This window comes from Nicotiana sylvestris, chromosome 9 (genome assembly GCF_000393655.2).
Source record: "Nicotiana sylvestris chromosome 9, ASM39365v2, whole genome shotgun sequence".
In the NCBI taxonomy this organism is placed as follows: Eukaryota; Viridiplantae; Streptophyta; class Magnoliopsida; order Solanales; family Solanaceae; genus Nicotiana; species Nicotiana sylvestris.
In genome coordinates, this window is record NC_091065.1 from 45688187 (window position 1) to 45711734 (window position 23548).

Here is a 23548-nt window from a genome sequence, read left to right on the forward strand (position 1 = left end):
GTGTCACACATAGGTATAGGTGTACATAACATCATCAAGCCTCTGAAGGCATCCCATCATATTGTCTCGGCCACTGTGGGCAAATATCATCAACATATACCAACTGATCAGGTGGTGGTGCGTCTATAACGCTGCAACTTTTTCTCATATCCCATATACATATATACACATATAAATACGCGTATATAATGCCATCTGGCCATGGGTCGATGTACATGTATAAATGCATGAAATGCATAAAAATATGTTAATAATCTCAATATTCCTTTCGGATAAACTTTATCAACTGCGTATTATTGAGACCCATGAACAGAAGATATAATAATATGTCACATGGGGAATCGGCAACACAGAGACCCCTAGTATTTTTATGAATAGAGTCGTTTATGAAAACTGTGTGTTTTCTCGTTTCTTCTGTATAACTTGGATCATGCCAAAAAAAAAAAGGGATAGCCTTAACATATCTGAGTCGATTCTCTTAAGAAAGATTACATTGTACTCCCTTAAAATTATAAAATCTCATGTTAATTTAAATTGTTGAAGGTCTTGGGATGCTCATATGACTTTCGGTTGTCACATACAACATTATATTGTGGTTCTTTCATACTTTAATTTTTCTGCCAACTCTTGCAACTAAGAAGGGCATAAAAGTTAACTTGGTTGAGAGCTTTCTACATAAACAAATAAAGGATGACTTGAAATTCTGTCCACTTTTTCTAACTAGATTGCACTTGCGTGAATCTTATTTGGAAGTTAAATTGCTTGGATAAGTTGGGAATGTCTGGTTCTGAGAACGTTTTCAATTTGAATTAGGAAGAAGTATATGACTCTTACTTTATGATTATGAATGTTTTGATTTTTTTGTCCAAAAGAAATGAAACCAACACTTGTAATAAGTCTTACATGTTAAAGTCCTATTCACCTTAGGTAGCCACCTAAGCTCATATGACTACTTAGTCATATGTATAAATTGTGGCTTACTGCCACATTTTTGGGAGGGGGGATTTTTAGTCTTATCTGATAATTTATTAGTTAATTAGGTAATGTTCTGTTACCCGATAATTAACCAATTACCTGCATAATTAAAAAATGTCTCAAAGTACTTAAAATTCTACTCATTTTTAACATATTTTATACATCATACTATCACGGTCATATGGTACCTTGTATGGTACTAGTCTATAAGTATCGGGTATTATAGCTCGGACCATATTTTATCCCAAATCAATAACCTTCAACAAAACTCATTTTCTTTAATTCGTGTATCATATATCATTCATGGCACATACTTATCGTTTGTTATAAATAGCATAAATACGTTAACCTCAAGATAATGTTATCCCCGAGTCTAAGTCGATTAACTGAAGATGAAACTTTAACGTACAAAAACGCGAGATGTAATACTTTCCGATGACTAAAAACCTCTAACTCCACGCCATTGACCTGACCGAGTATCAGACCTGTTGTTTGACAGATAAGGTTGAAAACAATTCATGGATGGTCTCCGATCCATATCAAGATCGTTCTTGAATTTTTCTTGATTCCGATCATGATTACGACACTTAGATGACACCGAAGAACCCAACTGGTCATCTTCAATTCTAATTTTTGATTCATAGCGATTAGGTATATCAGCCCATGTAGTTTCCTGAAATTCTAATAGACTTTCTTTTAATTCCTTGAGGTATTGAAGCTTAAGGTATTGAGACCTTTGGTGAATGCCTCCACTGCCCATTCATCTGGTACTGCCGGCAACAACATTCTCTCTTTTTGAAACTGGATCACGAACTCTCGAAGCAACTCAGAATCTCCTCAAGCAATTCTAAATATATTTGCCTTCCTGGCTTGGACCTTTTTTGCTCCAGCATAAGCTTTATTGAAAGAATATGTAAGTATTTGAAAAGAATCAATTGAATATTCAAGTAAAAGTGAATATCAAGTTAAAGCTCCCTTTGTTAGAGTTTCGCTAATTTTCTTTAGCAAAACTAACTCGATCCGTGCGGGGCCAAATTATTTTCCTTTGTAGTTATGGTATAGGTTGTGATGTGCTCGTGTGAATCTAATGTTCCACCATATTTTGGAATATCTGACATCTTGAATCTTTTTAGAATCAACTCCGACGTCGCATTTGGTTTGAACATCAACTGAGTATACTTCTTTGAGTCTGGGCCCTTCCAAATCGGAGGTTCCTCTAGGATCTGATCCATTAGAGCATGAATTCTTTAGTATTCTGGTCCATCCGATCATTCATTTCTCTCATAAACCTCATGAGCTCGGTTTTAAAAGGATCATCTATGTTGTTTTCTTTCGTGGATCCGCTTCCTGCACCGCTTGCTTGAGTATCACTAAATCTGTATTCCTCCCTTGAAGTGATGTTGCCAGTTCTTGGCGTTGTCCGATTTGCAGGAACGCTAAGAGGGGCTCGAACTCCACCATCGAAATTATTTGAAGTAACCGATAGCATTTGCTGGAGCTCAGTTTTTGTTTGGTCCTCTATTGAGAGATGATACATGATTTTCCTTTGTTGTGCTCTCAAAACTTTTACCGTATCGATAACATGTTCATCATCCTTATCATCGGGGGTAAGACTGTGATGACCCAAAAGGTCATCTCGTGTTTTAAAACCCAATTCGGGGTTTTGAGCCCTTCAAAATCCCATTTGCTTTCTCCTCAATTTGCGTGCATAGTCCGGGCGCGTTTCCGAAAAGCCTTTATGCGAAAATTTGAGAAAATACTAAGTTTTGCCTTAAAAATTAATATAAGTTGACTTCGGTCAACATTTTGAGAAGACGGACCCAGACCCGTAATTTGACGGTCCCGAAGGGTCCGTAGTAAAATATGGGGCTTGGGTGTATGCCCGGAATTGAATTCCGAGGTCCCAAGCCCAAGAAATGAATTTTTAAAAAAAATTAAACTGAAAATATAATGGTTTTTAGGAATTGAATAATGTTTGGTCTTGTTGGTATTGGGTCCGTATTTTGGTTCCGGAGCTCGGAACATGTTTAATATGGTATTTAAGCCATGCCTGTGAAATTTGGTGAGAAAAGGAGTTTATATGACGTGATTCGGACTCTCAGTTGTGAAAATAGAAACTTTAAGTGTTCTTGAGATTTTCATTGAATTTGATGCTAAATCCGTAGTTCTGGGTATTAATTTAGTGATTTGATCGCCCGAGCAAGTTCATATGAGGTGTTAAGACTTATGTGCATGTTTGGTTTGGAGCCCCGAAGGCTCGGGTGAGTTTCGGATAGGCTACGGGGTGTCTAGGCTTAGAAAAGACCTGGTGTAGGATAGTTGCAGAGTTGCAGGTCTCTAAACCTAGGAGTGCGGCCGCGCTGGAAATTTCGCGGATCGCAGTGAGATTTCGCGACCGCGGTGGAGTGTTTCGTGGACCGCAGTGGGTAAGGCCAAATTTTTGAGGATGCGCCCAGTATTTTGCGGCCCGCGTAATGGGGATCAGAGAGGGCTATTGAAACGGGACTTTTCATCCATTTCTCACTTTTTCAAAACCCTAAAACATAAGAGGAGATTTTGCAAATACTTTTTCTTCCCCAAATCATAAGTAAGAGATTCTTAACTCATTTCTTTCAATCTTCTACTTCTTATTACAAGATTTCATCTTAGAATCTAGGGTTTGCATGGTGGAATTAGAGATTTTTGGGTAGAACTTAGGAATTTCGAAATTTGGGAATTTAGACCTCAAATTGAGGTTGGATTCCAAAACCAATTGTGTATCTGGGCTGAGGGTGAATGGGTAATCGGGTTTTTGTTCGAATTTTGGGTTTGGACCAACCGGGCCCGGGTGTTGACTTTTGTCGACCTTTTTCAAAATGACCTAAATTGAATTCCTTGCTATCGTGGGTAGTTCCTAAGGCTTAAATTGAATCGTTTGGTTGGTAATTTGCTAGATTCTATTGGTTCGAAGGCTTGTGTGAAAGTAAAAGTTGTGACTGAGCTTTGAGATTAGCTGTGGAATCGAGGTAAGTGTTGTGGCTAACATAAGCTTGAGAGATTAAGTATTGTTGCCTTATTTGCTGCTTGTTTAGTTGTTGAGTACGACGTATAGGTGAAGTGACGAGTATCTATACATTGTTGTCGGGTCATAGTATGTGAGTGAATCTTATACTTGTGACTATTAAGTTTCTTTATACGTAATGTTCATGCTCAAACTGGTTATTCCTCCTGTTAAACAAGTCTTATTATGTTATTCCTGGTATTGGATATTTGTTGAGTATTGACTCAAGTTGAGATCTATATTGTGAAGTTAAATGTTAAAATGAGGTTGTTTATCATTGATTCCCTTGTTGGGTTGTTATTGATTCTTCTATTTGGGTGAGGAAGAGTGTAAAGCACGAAGGGTGATGTCGTGCAATGTTTTGTGAGTGAGTTATAAAGCACGAAGGTTGATGTCGTACCATATTCTGCGAGTGTTAATGCACTAAAGGTGATGTCGTGCCGTATTCTGATATTGATAATTCATGAAAGGTGATGGCATGCCACGATTATGAGAGAGTTAATGCACAAAGGGTGATGTCGTATCGTTTCTGTTGTTTCTTATGGTAAGGACGAGAGTAAAAGCACGAAGGGCGATGTTGTGCACATGATTGTGGTGTTATACTTTTGTTGGTTCAAAGCATGATATTTACTGTACTTCTGTACTGTACTATTTTCAGAATATTCATAGTCCCCTCAACATGTTTTCCCCCTTCCCTTTATTAACTGTTAAAATTTTGTTATTGTTTTTTTCTTGTATATGATTTAACTGCACGGGTTTATGTTATTTGTCGTGTCCTAGCCTCGTCACTACTTTGTCGAGGTTAGGCTCGGCACTTACCAGTACATGGGGTCGGTTGTACTGATACTACACTCTGCACTTTCTATGCAGATCCCGGTACTAGACCGCACTGATCAGAGTTTGTGTTGCTGCCTTCAGTACACGAGAGATCCAAGGTAGATCTGCCGGTATTTGCAGACGCTAGAGTCCCTTTCCTTATATCCTAGTTTCTCTATTTTCCTGTATTTCTGGAACAGATGTACTTCTTTTAACCCATTATTTGTAGAAAATTCTTAGAGTTCGTGGATTGTGACACCATATCTTTTGGGTAGGCGTGTATTAGTATTTGAAACTTCTATAAAATTTATGCACTTCTTATTTGTTTGGTTTAAGTTATGGTTAATTACTGTTTTGGCTAATGATTAATGTGTTAGAACTATATTTGTTGGCTTTCCTAGCATTCTAAGAGTTAGGCTCCATCATGATTCCGACGGTGGGAAATCTGGGTCGTGACAAGTTGGTATCAGAGCACTAGGTTGCCTAGGTCTCACAATTCACGAACAAGCTTAGTAGAGTTTAAGGGATCGGCACAGAGACGTCCGTGCTTATCCCCCAGAGGCTACTGAGTTTAGGAATAACTTCTTATCTATTCTTCTCTGTTCTGCGATTTGATTTCCCAATGCTAATTGAACTTCTACTATGTTCCTTCGCAGATGGCGAGAACACGTACCGCTTTATCAGATGATCAGCAGCCCGAGCCCCTAGTGACAACTCCTACGAAGGGCAGAGGACGAGGTCGTGCCAGAGGCCAAGGTATCTGCGAAGGATTAGGTATTGTTGCCTTATTTGCTACTTGTTTAGTTGTTGAGTACGATGTATAGGTGAGGTGACGAGTATCTATACGTTGTTGTCGGGTCATAGCATGCGAGTGAATCTTATACTTGTGACTATTGTGTTTCTTTATACGTACTGTTCATGCTCAAACTGGTTATTCCTTCTGTTAAACAAGTCTTATTATGTTTTTCCTGGTATTAGATATTTGTTGAGTATTGACTCAAGTTGAGATTTATATTGTGAAGTTAAATTTTTAAACGAGGTTGTTTATCATTGATTCCCTTGTTGGGTTGTTCTTAATTCTGTTGTTTAGATGAGGAAGAGTGTAAAGCACGAAGGGTGATGTCGTGCAATGTTTTGTGAGTGAGTTATAAAGCACGAAGGTTGATGTCGTACCATATTCTGCGAGTGTTAATGCACTAAAGGTGATGTCGTGCCGTATTCTGATATTGATAATTCATGAAAGGTGATGGCATGCCACGATTATGAGAGAGTTAATGCACAAAGGGTGATGTCGTATCGTTTCTGTTGTTTCTTATGGTAAGGACGAGAGTAAAAGCACGAAGGGCGATGTTGTGCACATGATTGTGGTGTTATACTTTTGTTGGTTCAAAGCATGATATTTACTGTACTTCTGTACTGTACTATTTTCAGAATATTCATAGTCCCCTCAACATGTTTTCCCCCTTCCCTTTATTAACTGTTAAAATTTCGTTATTGTTTTTTTCTTGTATATGATTTAACTGCACGGGTTTATGTTATTTGTCGTGTCCTAGCCTCGTCACTACTTTGTCGAGGTTAGGCTCGGCACTTACCAGTACATGGGGTCGGTTGTACTGATACTACACTCTGCACTTTCTATGCAGATCCCGGTACTAGACCGCACTGATCAGAGTTTGTGTTGCTGCCTTCAGTACACGAGAGATCCAAGGTAGATCTGCCGGTATTTGCAGACGCTAGAGTCCCTTTCCTTATATCCTAGTTTCTCTATTTTCCTGTATTTCTGGAACATATGTACTTCTTTTAACCCATTATTTGTAGAAAATTCTTAGAGTTCGTGGATTGTGACACCATATCTTTTGGGTAGGCGTGTATTAGTATTTGAAACTTCTATAAAATTTATGCACTTCTTATTTGTTTGGTTTAAGTTATGGTTAATTACTGTTTTGGCTAATGATTAATGTGTTAGAACTGTATCTGTTGGCTTGCCTAGCATTCTAAGAGTTAGGCACTATCACGATCCCGACATTGGAAAATTCGGGTCGTGACAAAGACTCATTGCATGTCGAATATTTTGTTCTTCCCGGATTAGAGTTGCTTCATTTCCAGCATAACGAGTTTCACTTGTAGAATGTTCCTGCTGGTCTCCACCATGAAAATTATCCTCACTCTCATTGACGTTACTTGTTCCAACATTGATCGAGTTGTTGACATCATTGGGTGCCATATCTATTTTTTGCTTACTGTAGAAAAACTTCAAAGTATGTTAGTAAAAGACGAATAGCTTAAAGTGATACCACAATTGTCTAGGCCCCATGGTGGGCGCCAAACGGTTTACCTGTAAAATAGTACAGTTGAATTTGTAACATGGTTCATAGACACGTGAATTAAATTGATCCGAAAAATAAAATAATAACGCTCTAAAGCAAGTAAAATAAGAATTATTGAAGTAAAGACAAGTTTGGGCTTTTGAATTGATCTCTGTGGAGACAAGAGCAATGCTAAAAACTTAATATTAGCATAATAGAGTTTTTGCAGAATAAGAGAATAGTGTTAGCCTTTTTTTCATACAAGTATTTTGTCTCCCTCTATGAATACAAATTTCTCTATTTATAGCTAAATTATGGGAGACAAGATTCCCCGATCATGCTCTTCTATAAGGTGAATAAAGACCACTCTTAGTAGATGCATAACGGTTGAGAGTAAATGCTATAATTCTCTGTAACGGCTGCTCCTTTAATGCCGTCTTCTTCAGTTGGTGCCCTGCTTTCGCATCTTCTTCTCCGATTTTGATGTGTTTGGAGCTTATCCAAAACCGGTTATATGTTTGTACCCAGTATCAATTATTTGCTAACTCACCTCCTACTTGTCTTTACTATCACGAATTTTATCTTTACGTATAAATTTATCTTAGTTGATTTAGTACATATAATATTATTTTTCATTTAATTAACGATATGCGCATAAACCAAAAGGAACATGTTTAGATGATATGTTATCTACTTAATAATTTGATTCCACATACAACATGCGTGCGTAATAACTAGTATAGTATTTTAAGAATATAACAAACAAGCGCCCATGTCCTAACAGTCCTGTACCTCGAGGCTAACGTCCTGCTTCACAACAAATTACACGTAGTGCCTTGCAAACTCTGCCCTTTAATCAAGCACTAGTACTTCATTAAATGTTTGAAACATTTTAGCTAAATTATCTAAAAGTGAAAAAAGGAACATAATTTTGAAATGCTAAAACTAAATCTTAAAAGAGGGAAAAAATTGATTAATCTAGCATCTCAAACATTGTACTCCAACTTGTACAACAATAGAAAGATTACCTCTAGAATATTAGTAGAAAAATCATAGACTTTATTGGGGTTTGGTGTGAGTAGACTGAGCTGATAATAAGGCCATCATATGCATATTCTGGGCGAATAAGTCAAAGATTAATGCTCTTCAAAGTGCATCGTGAGAAGGAAACAATGAATGACATGACAGTTGCAAACATATCAAAATCTACCCTATCAATGTATAAAATATAGTATAAACATTTAACTTGTCCCAGTCTGAAAACACACCAATTTGCACATTATCTGGATCAAGCTCAATCATACATCACTGTATTTTCACAAACAAACATCACAACTGTAATCCAAACACACTGCAACATGCCAACATCACAGCCCCGATTGACAGGGTCTTCATCATCTTATCCAGAATATGTTTATTTATCCTACAAGTGCTGAAAATTAAAGTGCATTAAGGAGCGCCTCTTACCATCCATGTTGCTCGATAGCAATAGAATGATAAGAGGCAGCCTTAACGCTAGCCAAGGATGAACTGCCCCATTGATAGCCAAGGATGACTGCCTTCATGCAACCAAATGCTGGTAAGATCAAATTCCAACGCATTTGCATTAGGTTGCAGCAAGGACGAGGTCAGGCACAACTAGTGACACCTAACCCCGTTCTCAGCCAAGGCTATCAAACTTTGAGGTTGCAGCAGCTATCTGCTGCTGAAACCCACTTACCGGCCATGAGAATACCATGTCCAGTATTCATCATGTCAGGTATTGCCTGGACCGAAGGTCTCAGGTCCTGAAACAGAAAAGGATCAAGATTTCCCCTAGAGTACATGTTAGTGACCTCTGACGAATGGCAGAACCTGCTGCCAGTTGTTTCTTTAGGTGAGCTTAAATTGCTACTATCAGACTGCAGCACTTCAGAATTCTGGGATCCAGTGGAGTAAAAACTGTGAACGTCACCAGTCTTAACTGTATCGTTGGTTTTTCCACCCTTCATAATTCCATTCATTTTCCTTGTGTTCAAGAAGCGACCACCACAGCCCCTAGGTCGGCGCATTGCATGGAGATGGCGAGAGAGGTGCAAGTATGGCTGTAAGTATTAAGCAGTCAAAATTCAGCAACCACAGCAACCCCAACATTGACAAGGAATATGGTCAAGAGTTACAGTATTACGTGAAAAATTCATAGCTTGTTAAATTTTGAAGACTGAACACAATAAATATCTGACCATTTTCACAAAGAAGTTTTGCTCCGTGCTACTGCCCACAGGCTTGTGTATAGGGATGACAGAACATAAAGGAAAATGGCTGGAGTAGGGAGGTAACTGTTGGCTAAAATTTTGTATCACAAGCCAGGACTGCTGCTCTTCATTTAAAAACTTCCTTTGATATTATTCGTATCATGCATATAATGTGTGGTGGTCTTAAAAGTTAAAAAGAGTTGATGAAGATTAACTAAAATATCATAATGATATGTAGATCCACTGTCCATGATCATAGAAATAAAACTTTACCTTGCGTGGTTTAAGAGCTTTCTTCTCCATTTCCTTAGCCCGGGACTTTCGACGCCTCAGTATCCCATGATACTGCTTGGCGTTTACGAATATCGGGCCTTCATCAGAGGCCAAATTCAATGGCAGCATAACACGGCCCTGGAATGTTTGAGAAGTGATTCTATGAATATCAGAGCCTCAAAATCATTCAGTTTGAAGGAGTCGTGATACAATATGCATGACGAAGGGATATCTCCAGAAATGAAGCACAAAAGAGAGTTAAGAATAAATGACACTACAAATGCCAACTATGTTGCCTAGGTACATGATCTATGACATTTTATCAGAAGACATGTGTTTTCCGTTACTGCATGTCTACCAGTAATTATGCATTAATTCGAAAAAAAAATTCAGGTTCCACCTTTTAATTTTGTTATTCCATCATTGTGCCTAATATTTGAAACTGCTACTATTGTAAGATGATTCTCTGAATTAATCCAGGAAAGTAAGTTCAATCAATTGACAAGTTACCCTTCCAATGTTCTCAAGAACTGTGAAAACTTCCCTCCAGAGATAATTATCCTTTACCACTTCTCCAACTATACTTGACGTAATGAGCGAATAATCCCAGTCTCTTCTCCTTTACTCCTTTGCTAATTAGTATAAGAATACCTTCATTTAGCAGATATCTCAAAAGGTATTATCGAAAGCAATGAGCTAAGCATTACAAGGTTATGATGCAAACCAAAATACCATTTGAACAGAGTGACACAACATATCATAATCCTTTAATTATAGAGAAATGATAATTTAGCAAAAGAACTTGGTTGTCATTTATTCATCTTTGTTATTCAGAGTCAAAATCATAGTGACAACATAATATACTTTGAAGATAGCAGATAAAAGCAATACAATTCCATCTGAATAAAACTGCCCTACCAGCTGAATGTTCAGTATCTGTGACACACCATATATAACATGACCGTTTCCTAGTGTTCTACCAAAACAATTGAAAAAATATATATAATTAACTTAAGTAGAGCTCGTCGAGGGACTGATGAATTGGTCACTAACAAATAAGGACAATATTTTTCTGGACAAAGAAAATGCTTTGATCACAAGAACAGTTCTTGTCAAGATGGTGACCCCGGAATGGTCATTAGCGAATAATTAGAGGATCTCACCCATAGTTCCAAAGAAATAGCTATGCCCTACAGGTTGACAATTTGGAAGCAAATTTTTTTAGAATGAATTTGGAAGCGAATTTTTCTTTCCAAATTCAACTCAACGGGCGACAAATGTGATTCCAGTAATGTTTCTTTGCAAAATAAAATTATCAATCTTTAAATTTTTGACGCCTTTCATCTAGCAAAGTATTTCGTCAAACGCTGTACTACCCCAACTAAAACAGGTACTCTTTACATCAATACAAAAGGTAAGTATGTTTTCATACAGTAAGGTAAATGAATCAAGTCATACAACAGTTTGTGCTTGGAACTTTCATAACTCCTTACAGTTGAGTTCATCTCCTCTATTAACAAGTAAGCCATTCTAGTCTAAGACACCCTAAATCTCATCATGAATGATTAGTTTTTAAGGTTGGGCAAGTAGCTGTAATTTGACTCACCATATTCACATAAAGAGTTTGTGCCCCATTCACGGTTGAGTTTTGTACATTGCGCTGGTAAAGGAAGATTTCTCATATCAAATAGCTAAACTTACCAGATCCAACAGATAAATTTTAGCAATTAGAATTCTTGTTGCATGCTCGATAGCTATTTAAAGGGTTCTCCTCTCTACTGACTCTGAACGCGGCAAGGTCATGAGCACAAAAATTAAAGTGAAAGAGATAAAAGGAAAAACCCTTTGTTTGCAAGTACATAATAGCGGGACAATTCACAAAACCCCGAAAAAGACCGACTGTAGTTGAGTGAAATGGAAAGACTTCTCTTTTAAAAGTCTTACCCTCCAAAATAGGATGGTAGAATCAGTTTAGTGGGAACCTATAAATAAAGTGGAGCGATTTCTTACGCACTTTCATCTATTTAACTGCTTACAAGTATGAGATGAATCTCTTCAGCCAAGAGAAATACTGAGGTGAAAATTGGACCCATTTTCTACAAACTCTCAAGTTATAGAATGTCTATGGAGGTGGCTTCTTCTATACATGAAGCACATTATAACATCTCTATTTGTGAGAACAAACTTCATCATGCCAATTATATCAGATGTTAAAAGTTACACCCATTGGTTACCATTAGTGCCCAACTTACAGTGCCATCTGGGCGACATCTTAGCCCAACCAGCATTTACATGTTTCTACAGACATTCAGTTAAAAGGAGCGAATACGAGACCCAAGGACATTACTTTGCTCTTTATCAATCAATTGATCCAACTAACTTACGAAATCAATGGGCATAAATTAAGATTTCTTGAGCTTTCTTGTGTCTTTTTCAAAAAAAAATTGTCAACTTTGTTATTAGAAGCAGAAAGAAAAATTGTCAACTTATCCAAATCAACCACATTAAGAGTCCAACGACGCTTACATATGATGTGCTAAACAAAATTTTGGCAATATTATCAATGATGGAAATACGATCACTTACTCCGTCACATAGTTATTATTGATTACCATTGTAAGTTTCAAAAGATCTTATAAAGCTGAAGTTTGTTACTCCATCAAAGTAAGTTATACAATAACACAGCAGAAATGCCTAGAGTAACAATGTTATTTCATTTTGAGGAGTATAACTAATTCCGAAGAAAGGATAAATTACCAAACCATCATATAACTCTAGTGATTGGAAACTGGTGCTATGAGAAAGAAGCAGTACCGAAAGTTGAGGACCATAAGCTGAAAATAACCCGACGGATTGCTCTCCTCCGTAAGGATATTTTGCAGAAATCTATACCATTTAAGAACACATCAAATAAACAGAAGGAGTAAGCACAAAAATTGACATTTATTGATGACGTATGAGATTTTATGATGAATTTTTTTACCAGGGACTGACCAAACCCTAGCTCAAAGTGACATCGATAGTCCATATTAGCTGAGGTAGCAGCAGCCTGAATGTTTGATTGGTTTTGCCCATATCCGGAAGATTTCCAATCACCTGAAGGAGATACTGTCAACATGTTCTTTATAAACGTGTGCTGTAAAGGATAAATCCTCCCAAATTGAATATTTCACTACATAAAACTATGAAAAAATTTTACTCAGTCCTCCCAAAGGTTTTGGCTTATTGTTAGTGATGATTGAGTCGGTTATTTTAATGATTGGAAAAGCACTACCAATTCTTTTTCTTTCTTGCCAAGTTTTGCATTTACATTAAATTCTAAGTTAAGAATTTTGTTACAAGAACTTTATTAAAAAGAAGTGGTTTTTAACAATTGTAATCTCACGTTGGGCAAGAACTGAGTGTTTCGTGAAAGAAAGCAAGCTAGCATATTGGTACTAAACATCATTTTGTCAGATATAATACATAAATTAAGAAAGAATTGGATTTCAAGGCCACAATGCGAATGTTTTAACTAAGTCATTTAGATTGATGTTTCTTAAAAATTATCTTGGTGTGCCAAATCAAGTTCAAAAGGAGTATTGGATTTGTAAACTATATTCAACCCAAATGCATATATTTTATCTGCTCAGTTCATGGAGTAGGAGATAAGAAGTAGTAATCTAAGAATTATTGAATTCCTTTGTGACTTATTTTTAATAAGCAAAAAGAAAGTCCTAAGAAATACATGAATTCTTAAACAATAACTTCCGACACTGTATCGCGATACAAACGGCAAGATCATCAAGTTCTTTTCAAGATGCATTCTTAAAAGTATTGATTATCAAAAAAGAAAGATCTAAATTTCTCCTGACTGTTAGAAATGCTTTGAGATTACCCTACATTCAGGTCATTGTTATTTCTTGTATTTGCTTTTGGCCCTATGTAAATTGGTGAGCTTTGAACACATCAAACTCTTTACATAATGGATTCCACGTGTCAAAATACTTCAAGGAAAAGAAAAGATCTATCCTCTAACCTTTATTTTTGTTTTAAAATTACCCACCATTATACGGAGCTATAGTTCTACTTATGGGTTAGATAAAACTTAATAGCTTTGGCACATATCTTGCATTCATATTAAGAAAACCCACCTAAGAAAATTCACTTGATATGTATGAATAATTATCTAAAATTTAGTAAATTATTTTTTTTGAATTCAGAATTCATAAACTTAAAGTTCTGGTTGCGTCTCTAATTATACTTAAATAAAAATAAAAGTAGAGCGGCAAATTTATACTATTTTCCGACACGTGAAATTCAACGTGTCAAGATTTTGACCGAGTTGAATGATCATCAGATCATGCTAGATTAAAAAGAAAAATGAGTCACATAAATTCGGACAAGGGAGTGCAAGACTGCAAGGTTTGCATAAAGATTAGTTTTTGTCTAGCCATTATTTGATCTTAACAACTTTGGTACACATTTAATGACGCCATTAATTAGCTAAACTGCCATGTCTTTTTGTAAATAGCAATGTCAAAAGTAAAAGACTGTACAACTACTGAAATAAGGACTCTCACAATAAACATTTCATACAGAATTGGTGATAGGACCAAGGCCTTCTTTATTGTGCTTTTATTTTTTTTTCCATGTGGACATTTAATGTAAAGCTCAAACGGAGAAGAAAAGATAGCTACTATGTTCAAACAAGAAGTTGCTACTTGTCTTTATGGCCAAGAAATGGTACATCAATGACAATATAAATAAAGGATTGAAAGCAAATTTTCAAAAGTCTTACCTAGCATGTTTCTGCCTCAGACAACCAACCAAATGATTGGAATCCAAGAGACAAGATAAATTTAACAACATTATTAAGTTGAAATAATAAAAAGAATGGAGTATTAAGTTTTCAAAATACTAACAAAATAAAAAAAGCAATTAATCAAAAGTCTTTTGCACCAACTCTTTAGATAAAATATTAAGTTTGTTTTAGCCCAAACAATGAAGTACATCTTAATATGCCAAATAAAAAGACAATATGCCCAGGAAATTGCAGAAATTTTATCAACTAGAAACATCCTAAAATTACAGAAAGGAAGGATAAATTGAAGAAGAAAGTACCAGAGAAAATAGTGAACTCAGTTGCATTCCCCTTTGGCAACTCAGAGTGTTCCACAGATGCAGATTTCAATTGGCCAAAAGGGTCAGATTGAGAGACAAGGCCACTACTCCAACAAGGAACAGTAGTGGACAATGTTGCAACAGGATTCTCAGCAATCTCTTCATTTCCTTTGGAAAATAGAGTATGCATGATGCTCATAAATGCAAACCTCAAAAGCAATTCACACCTTTTTTCTTGAAAATCTAAAGGAAGTTCCTGCAGCTCAATTTTTAAAGCAAACAATATTCATAGGTTCCCTGGAAAATAGAGCCTGACTCAAGATAAAAAGAGAAGTTCTAGGATTTTATCCAAAATTTACAAAATAATATAACTCAACCCCACTATTCAATAATCTTATTCGGAAATAAACAAACCATCAAGGAGGACATAATGGAATTAAAAGCTACTGCATTTAGCAAAACGAGTTCTTTTAAAATATAATAAAAAGAACTTGAAACTTGCAATATGTAAAATAGGATTTCTTAAAAATAAGCTTTATCTGTTTCTTCATCATAGTACGGGCAGAAAAGAAAAAAGAAAAGAAAATTAAAGAAACCCACATAAACAACTAAGATTATCAGATAAAAAAAGTGGTGGTGGCAAAGGACGTAACACTATACGAAGACCCCAAAAAAATCAGAATATGTAACCATCCATGAGTTGTAAAGCATGAACCAGGAATGGGCAAAAGAAGAAGAGAGAGAAAGTGAATATTCTTGAAAAAGAAGGGAGAAGAAGTAGAGTGTCATACCCAGAAGTAGTAGTTGTAATACGTAGTAGGAGGAGGAGGAGGAGAATTAAGGCGTCTGTAATTGTACGGTCAAGAAGAGAAACCCCATTTGCTAGGAGCCATGTCGGTACAATTTCAAGCAGAAAGAGAGGAGAGAGACGGCAACAGGATGGTTTGTTTACAAGTGGAATGGAATGGAACTACACGGCACTGACCAATGAAATATACCCTTCATGCTACCACTTTGTTTTTATGTGCTTTACATATTATTTTCTTCTTTGGCCATAAAAACAATTTCATTTTTTTTTTAAAAAAAATTCACTTTTTCTAGGACATCAGTTCCATAAAAATTTTAATTCTCACTTAGAAATATATTTTAAAATTTTTTGAAAATTTAAAAAATAATAAAAAGTTATTTTTCAAAATTTTTACTTAGATCACTCACAAAAATTCAAAAACAACCCAAAATTATATTTATGTCCAAACACAACTCTAATTTTTAAATACTATTTTCGCTTGAAAAAAAAGACAGTTTTTCTTAGAATTTTACAATTATTATGTCTAAACACCCACTTAATCATTAATCACCCAGCTCCCAAAAAATTAAGTTTGGTATGTTTTATTTTTTGGTTTGTAGCATTGGTGTCCGGATCTAACTTAGAGATAATTTTATCCATCAAGACTTAGATAAATAATAAAAATCACCTGATATCTTTTATCTTTATTGAAATTTAAAAAATTTGATTTATCATAATTTCACTCATTTTATTGATGATTGAATGTAGTGGTGGCAAAATGGATAAAAGAAAATAATTATCCACTCATATTATCCATTAAAAATGAATTGGATAATGAACTTTTAAAAAACGGGCCAAATATGGATAAAAACTATATTATCCACTTAGAAAATGGATAATTAATGGATTTAACTTTTATATTTGTAAAGTTTCAAATTGGAAGTTCCTCGTGTAGAGACTAGGAATTCTTTTAAAGGTATTCAAGAAGTTATGGAAAGAATATCCGGTTAACATATTTTTTTATCTGTATTAAAAATAGGTAGGATCGGATAATTTATCTATTTTACATTTATCCGTTTTGACCCACCCATATCGACCAGACCCATCCGTTTGTCACTCCTGATCGGACGACACCCTTGCATTACTCCTTATATTTTTCCTAACTTTTTTTTGGGCCTAATATAAGCTATGTAAGTTTGGAGTACATTGTGATGACCTGCCATGTCATCATGCCACATAGGCGTCATTTGGCATATATTAATGCCATGTGGAAGCTTACATAAGAAGAAGGCTAGCATTTGTGAGAAGATTCTAGAGAGGTATGGACATTTCCTTAGGAAGAACCTAGATCCTTATGGATTTGCTAGGAAAGTCCTTGGAATCTTCTAGGCTTGTAGAGAATTCTAGAAAAAGCCATTATCTTGTAAATATCAAGGTCTTGTGTAATAATTAATATTTACATACTAACCCCTAGGAGACTAGTATATAAAGGGGGTCATTCATTTGTAATTCATCAAGCAAACAATTCAAGTTCTCTCTAATACAAAGCTTTAACAATTCTCTTGTGTTCTTTCTTCCATTCTCTTAGATCTTGAGTGTAGTAAGGCTGACTTGAGATAGAAAGAACGTGAGCAAGTTGTGCAAGATCGTGAGCGAGTTGTCAAGTGTCGCACGTGTACTTAGTTAACAACTAAGGACGTGACAATGTGGTATCAGAGTGAAGGTTTCAACTAAGGGAATGGTGAACGACGGAGAAATTAACGCTGTCAACACCCAAGCCAACGTCATCCAGGATGTTGCTGGCAAGAGCGGCCGTAACAAAAAGAGGAATGTCACCAACAAGAGCCAGGAGGTGCCACCTGAGGTTGTGTCAAACGAAGGGCTTACATCCCAAGAACCATCTGCCACTGAGGCGAGCAAGGATGAAGTGGAGGTCGTTCCAGACGACGTCTTGCTCGGTAAAGAGTGGGTGATGAAGATGAATGCGGGGATGGACGCCGTGGAGATCTTTGGCCAATGCTTGGGGAAGGTGGAAGGCACCCTTAACGTTCTTGAGGGGCACACTCTTGAAGAGATTGAGAGTATCCGAAATGACTTAGAGGGACGTACATAGACTGAGATGGAACTAAGGTAAACTATCACTGCCTTAGAGTGCAGACTCATGGAGGCTTTGAGTACTATCGATGCTATGAAGGCAAAGATAGAGTCACTCGATGAGCATGTCAATGCTGGCGTGACCGAGGTAGCCAGCAATGTTGTGGTGACGAGGGAGGCCAAGATCGAGGTTCCCAAACTCCCAGTGTTCAAAGGTGTTCGTGATGCACAAGAAGTGGAAAACTTCCTTTGGCACTTGGATAACTACTTCAAGCACGGCAAAGTGAGGGACAACGAGGCCAAGATCAACACTGCGGTATTGTACCTCTCAGAGACTGCCATGCTATGGTGGAGAAGGAAGATGGCCGACGTGGATAAAGGTCAAAGCGGAGTTCAAGTGACAGTTCTTTCCAAACAATGTCATGTACGAGGCAAGGCGCAAGCTTAGGGAATTGAAGCAAACAGGGAGCATACGTAACTATGTCAAGGAGTTCACTACCCTTATGCTTCAAATCCCCAACATGACCAATGATGACTTGTTGTTCCACTTCATGGACGGGATGCAAAATTAGGCTAAGCAGGAGTTGCAACACCGACAAGTCACTGATATAGACCAAGCCATAGTGGAGGTCTAATCATTGATGGATTTAAGGCATGACAAGCACGACAAAGGCAATGTCAAGGAGTCAAAGGTTAACAATGCCAAAGGTGGGGGAGACGTGGCAAATTCAAGGAGATACAACAACAATACTCCAAGACTCAAGATTTCTAAAAGTCGAGTGGTTGTCAGGGCTACGCCGAGAAGAAGGCACAGGTCGAGAAGAAGGGATGCTATATATGCGGAGGGCCATATGGCTTCAGGAATTGTCCTGACCTCAAGAGCCTCAGTGCCATGGTACGTGAGCGGAAGGAGCAGCCACAAGGAGAGAGTCCGAGAACCGCACAGTTGGGTATGATCGGATTATGTGGTGCTATCACGAAGCAAGCTATCCAACCTACCGAGAATTGCAATCAGTACATGGATCTCACCATCAACAACAAGCCCGCTCGTGCAATGGTGGATACTGGAGCAACTCATAATTTCGTGACTGAGGCTGCCACAAAGAGACTAAAATTGAATCTTGCTCCAACCAACTTTCGCGTCAAGACCGTGAATGCTGAGATACAAAATGCTCGTGGGGTAGCTAATGGAGCTGGTGTCAAATTGGGAACTTGGAAAGGTATGACAAACTTTATCGTAACCGCTATGGTTATCTTTGACATCATACTAGGGCAAGAGTTCTTTAGACATTGTCATACTTTAATCGACCCCTACCTCCAACGTCTCTTGGTTATGGAGCAAGAAGGAGTTTGCATGGCACCTACAGTGACTATGCCACACGGACAGATCCAAGCACAACTCTCAGCTATGCAGGTTGTCAAGGGGATCAAGAAGGGGGAGCCGACGTTCGTGGCAACCATTGCAAGTCTAGAGGAAGACAAAAATTTTCAAGAGATAGTGTCGCCTTGCATAGAGAAGTTGCTTAAGGAAAACAAAGATGTCATGCCCGAGGAGTTGCCTAAGTACTTGCCGCCCAGGCGAGAGGTAGATCACAAGATTGAGTTGGAGCCAGGGGCTAAGCCACCCGCATTTTCCCCATATCGTATGGCACCTCCCAAGCTAGAGGAGCTCAGGAAACAATTGAAGGAGCTGCTAGATGCTGGTCACATTCGCCCATAAAAAGGCACCTTTTGGCGCACCACTATTGTTTTAGAAGAAGAAGGATGGATCATTGCATTTATGCATAGACTACCGAGCACTTAATAAGGTCACCGTGAAGAATAAGTACCTGATCCCGCTCATTACTGACTTGTTCGATAGTCTTGGGCAAGCCAAGTACTTTACCAAGGTGGATCCTCGAAAGGGCTACTACCAGGTTCGCATTGCGGAAGGGGATGAGCCAAAGACAACATGTGTGACGAGATATGGAGCCTTTGAGTGGTTGGTGATTGTAAGCACGTGATTTTTGCTTCACGAACAATCACTCCAAAAGAAATCAAAATAATTGCAAATGGCCTCGCCGTACAAATTTTCAATTTTTACGTGACATGCGCTGGTAGCCCTTTGTATTTATATCCATTTTTCATTGAATCTTATCAAATAAAAATACAATAAGTATGCCGTGTGTAATCGGGCCGTAATTCGGTTTTTAAAAGAAAATTCACAAAAAATATGCAGCTTTTACTCTAGGCTGTGATTTAACCATTTTTTAAATTCTAATATATGCATGTTAATCGTTGTAGGTGTCACCCAATATGTGTATAAGCTTATTTTAATTTTTACATTGTTTTAGGAATTTTTGTTTAATTTGTTGAATTAAAAAGGGAAAGGAAAATCGGTTTAGACCCCAAAAATTAGGCCCAAAGTCAATGCAAAGACCCGGTCCAGACCAGGCCTGCCCAGGAACCTCCCGAAACGACGCCGTTTCAGGCAAATCGATCTGAGCCGTCTAAGCCTCTTGATCCAACGGTCCACATACGCACTCGTGACCCGACCTGTTTAGCCGGTCCAACCCGATCCATCCCTTAAACCCAAACGACACCGTTTTAATACCAAACGGCTTCGTCTCACCCCTCACCATCAGATCCAAGCCATTGAGATCATCTGATCCAACGGCTCAGATCTAAACCCCTAGACCATATATAAGCCTTCCCTTACACCACACGCCCCCTATACGAATACCCCATCCCGTCTTCCCCAAAGCTCAAACCCAGACCTCCCATTAGAAACCCTAGCCGCCCCATCTCCCTCGCCATTAAAGCCGGCGGCATGGACGCCGGTGGCCACCTCCTGAACACCCTAGGACCACCTCACTGTCCTAAACATGGATCTGCTATCCATTTGCCTCGAATCACCTTCCTTCGTCTCGAATCTTCATTTGAAGATTTGAGTCGAACTCTGATCTATACCAAACCACCCCATCTTCATACCAGACACTCCCCTGACCCTCCTCGTGACCAAACCAAACTTGGTTTGGTCCGAATCTACCCACAACTCCTAAAAAACCAGATCTGAAAATCCAAAACCTAGAACACGGATAGCCTTGGAATCCAGCCGACCTTAACAAAGGTTCGAGGTCTAATAGACCTTAATCAAGGTGTTCTCATGTGAGAACACCCTGATTAAAGTTTGTTTGGCCTCAAATGGTCAAAGCTAAGTCGGACTTGGGTCATTTCGTTTTAAACTTCCCCAGTAAGTGTCCTCTTTCCTTTTTAGTTTTGATTGAGTTGTCAGCATGATTTGTTGTTTGTTATTATCTGTTATTTTTCCTGATTTCTTCCATCTCTAGCAAAGACCTTTTATTTGGTCGGTTGATTTTCTATGTGTGTTCTGAATGTACTCTGTGATATACATGCTCGTCAATTAGATTAATCGTCAAATAAGTTAACTCATATAGGTTCCCAGTAATTGAACAAAAATGTTTTAAGTCATTCGGGACCCTGTACGTGTTGTTTATATGAGCGACTGATTATTACCTGTTATATTTAGTATAGTCGACTCGATAAACGTCGTCGATTAGTTTTCTATAACTAATGGATCAAATGAGCTAATAGTTTCACGTGACTAACTGAACCTTGTCACTGACTGAATGCCCGGCATCGTCTGAAATGAGTTTGTTTGCATTGCAAAATGACTGAAAAGGTTCAGTCCAGGGCAGTCCTGAATTTGAACTTTCATGAGTTCAAAATGCCCTGATGCTGCAATGGGCAGGGCAGTAATAATCAAGGCTTAACAGGGGTAGTCTGGGGTTTGAAAAGAACAAAAAAGGCTTAGTTTAAATGAGCTGACAAGTAGGGTACTAATTTGGGATTAAACTAATACCAAAGGGGAACAAGACACAAGAGTATGGGGTTTAAAATGAATAATAAAATGAGCTCATAACTCTTGATTAAAGAATAAGCCAGGCGTGGGGAACAAATGGCTGGCACCAAAAGATGCTTAAGCATGGGTTTAAAGAGTATGGGCAGTCTGCAAGTGGGAGGATCCAGCCAGCTTAGCTGTACTGGGTCGTTTGGCTTATAAATAGGCCATTTCAAAACTTAAAAGGGGCTGGACTTTTAGTCTTCAGAAAAGAGAAAACAAAGTGAAATTTCCAGAACACTCTAACTAAACACTGCCCAAACTGCACAAGGAACTAAGTTGGTTGAGTTGTTCTGGCCAAGTCAGTTATTCTAACTAGGGTCATTACTGTTCCATTAAGAGAAGGCTGTGTGTTTTCTGCTGTGATTGTTACTACACTGAGTTTTCTGTGTGCTTTGGATTGAGTTTTAGCCTTCCTGATTGTTGGAATTGTACTGGATATTTGCTGAACTTTGTGGTTGTTGGGTCTTCTGTTGCTGTTACATTCGTTATCTTGGGTTTTCTGCTGGTTTATTACTCTGTGTCTGGGAGTGTTTGTTTGGTGCTCGACCACCTATTGGGTTTTCCTTGTTCTGGAAATTGTTGTTGGTTGTCTGTGGACTGTGGAAAACACTTGTGATTGTTGGTTTGTTGCTGTTTGTTGTTGTATATCTGCTGTTGCTGTGCTTACTGCATACTGCCCAGCTGATCATTCCTCTCTTCTTTTGTTCTTCTATACCAGGTACACAACTAATACTGTCAATGTAATCTGAAGTTGAGTATGAATACAAAGAAAAGGGTTGAAGATCATTTATTTATGTATAGTCTGTACACTGAATGATCCGGGATGTATGATAGCTTGTATTTTGTTCAGATATTGGTTTAGCTTTAACACATAGCAACTGTATATGTAGGGTAATTTGACATCCAATTGTATATGCAGGCTGGTAGATAGAAGCATGCCCGATGCAATAGGTTGTATCTTAGATTTAGTTTAATGGTGTAGTATAATTCTGTAATGTATGCCAAGCATGAAAATCGTACTCTACTAGTTAAGTTCTTTCCTTTCCGATAAACTATTTCATATAACTGGTAAACCATGTTTAAGACAAAGAACACATAGCTTGCAATCTCAACCTCGCGAAGGTCGAGCCCAGGTCGAAACGGACCAAGCAGGCCCGCATCGAACAAACCATGGCCTAGGTCTGGCCCATCACGCATGGGCTGGATTTGGGCCCGTGATTATTTATTCGGCTGACTGTGCACGCAGCCTCGTTCCTGATTTTTAAGCACTTCCGAATGCTGTTATAGATAACTGGCAAGCACGTAATCAATTAGGACTATCTACTGTTTTCAATTAGTAGAGACAAATACGACAAGGAACGTAGTTGCTATAGGATATCCTTTTAAAATAAGAACGAGATGAGCCTCGACAAAAATAAATAAAATTGCACAAGCTGCGGGGCCCTCGTTAAATGTATATTATCGAAGCATTCAGTTTCCAGGACGGGTCGTTTAGCAAATCTCACAGCCCTCCCAGAATAATAACGCGATAGCCTCTTTAAGCGCGTATCTAATAATTTTACCTTCTTAAATTCGGGTGCACATTGATGTGACCCAAATCCAAATCTCAACGGAGTCAAAGTGTGTCGACGACCACGGGTACATTGATTGTGACGTGGTTCGAGATACATTTTCACAACGTTGCAATTCTTGATAAAAACAGTAAATGATAAAAGCGGTTAAAAGTTAAATTTTGCACATAAGTTCACACTTGTATAAAATCAGATAATCAAGCCGAATATAACAGTTGAGCGACCGTGCTAGAACCACGGAACTCGGGAATGCCTAACACCTTCTCCCGGGTTAACAGAATTCCTTATCCGGATTTCTGGTACGCAGACTGTAATATGGAGTCATTATTTTCCTCGATTCGGGATTAAAATTGGTGACTTGGGACACCCTAAATCTCCCAAGTGGCGACTCTGAAATAAATAAACAAATCCCGTTTCGATTGTCCTTTAATTGGAAAAAACTCCC

At 38.0% G+C, this 23548-nt stretch overlaps 1 protein-coding gene across 6 annotated transcripts; it reads right to left on the reverse strand.

Annotated features, from left to right (window-relative positions):
* Positions 1-8325: 8325 nt before the first annotated feature.
* LOC104214005 (nuclear transcription factor Y subunit A-10-like) lies at positions 8326-15722 on the reverse strand. Of its 6 annotated transcripts, none has more exons than XM_070155853.1 (6): positions 15539-15722; positions 14748-15003; positions 12628-12740; positions 12459-12530; positions 9645-9782; positions 8326-9221 (listed from the first exon to the last, which is right to left on the reverse strand). In XM_070155853.1, exons 2-6 carry the CDS (start codon positions 14944-14946, stop codon positions 8811-8813), a joined length of 933 nt encoding a protein of 310 aa, XP_070011954.1. In that variant the 5' UTR covers positions 14947-15003; positions 15539-15722; the 3' UTR covers positions 8326-8810. The 6 variants fall into 6 exon arrangements, with proteins under 6 accessions (XP_070011954.1, XP_070011952.1, XP_070011953.1 ...); XM_070155851.1 differs by having other exon boundaries at positions 12402-12530; XM_070155852.1 differs by having other exon boundaries at positions 12628-12752.
* Between the last annotated feature and the right edge of the window lie 7826 nt (positions 15723-23548).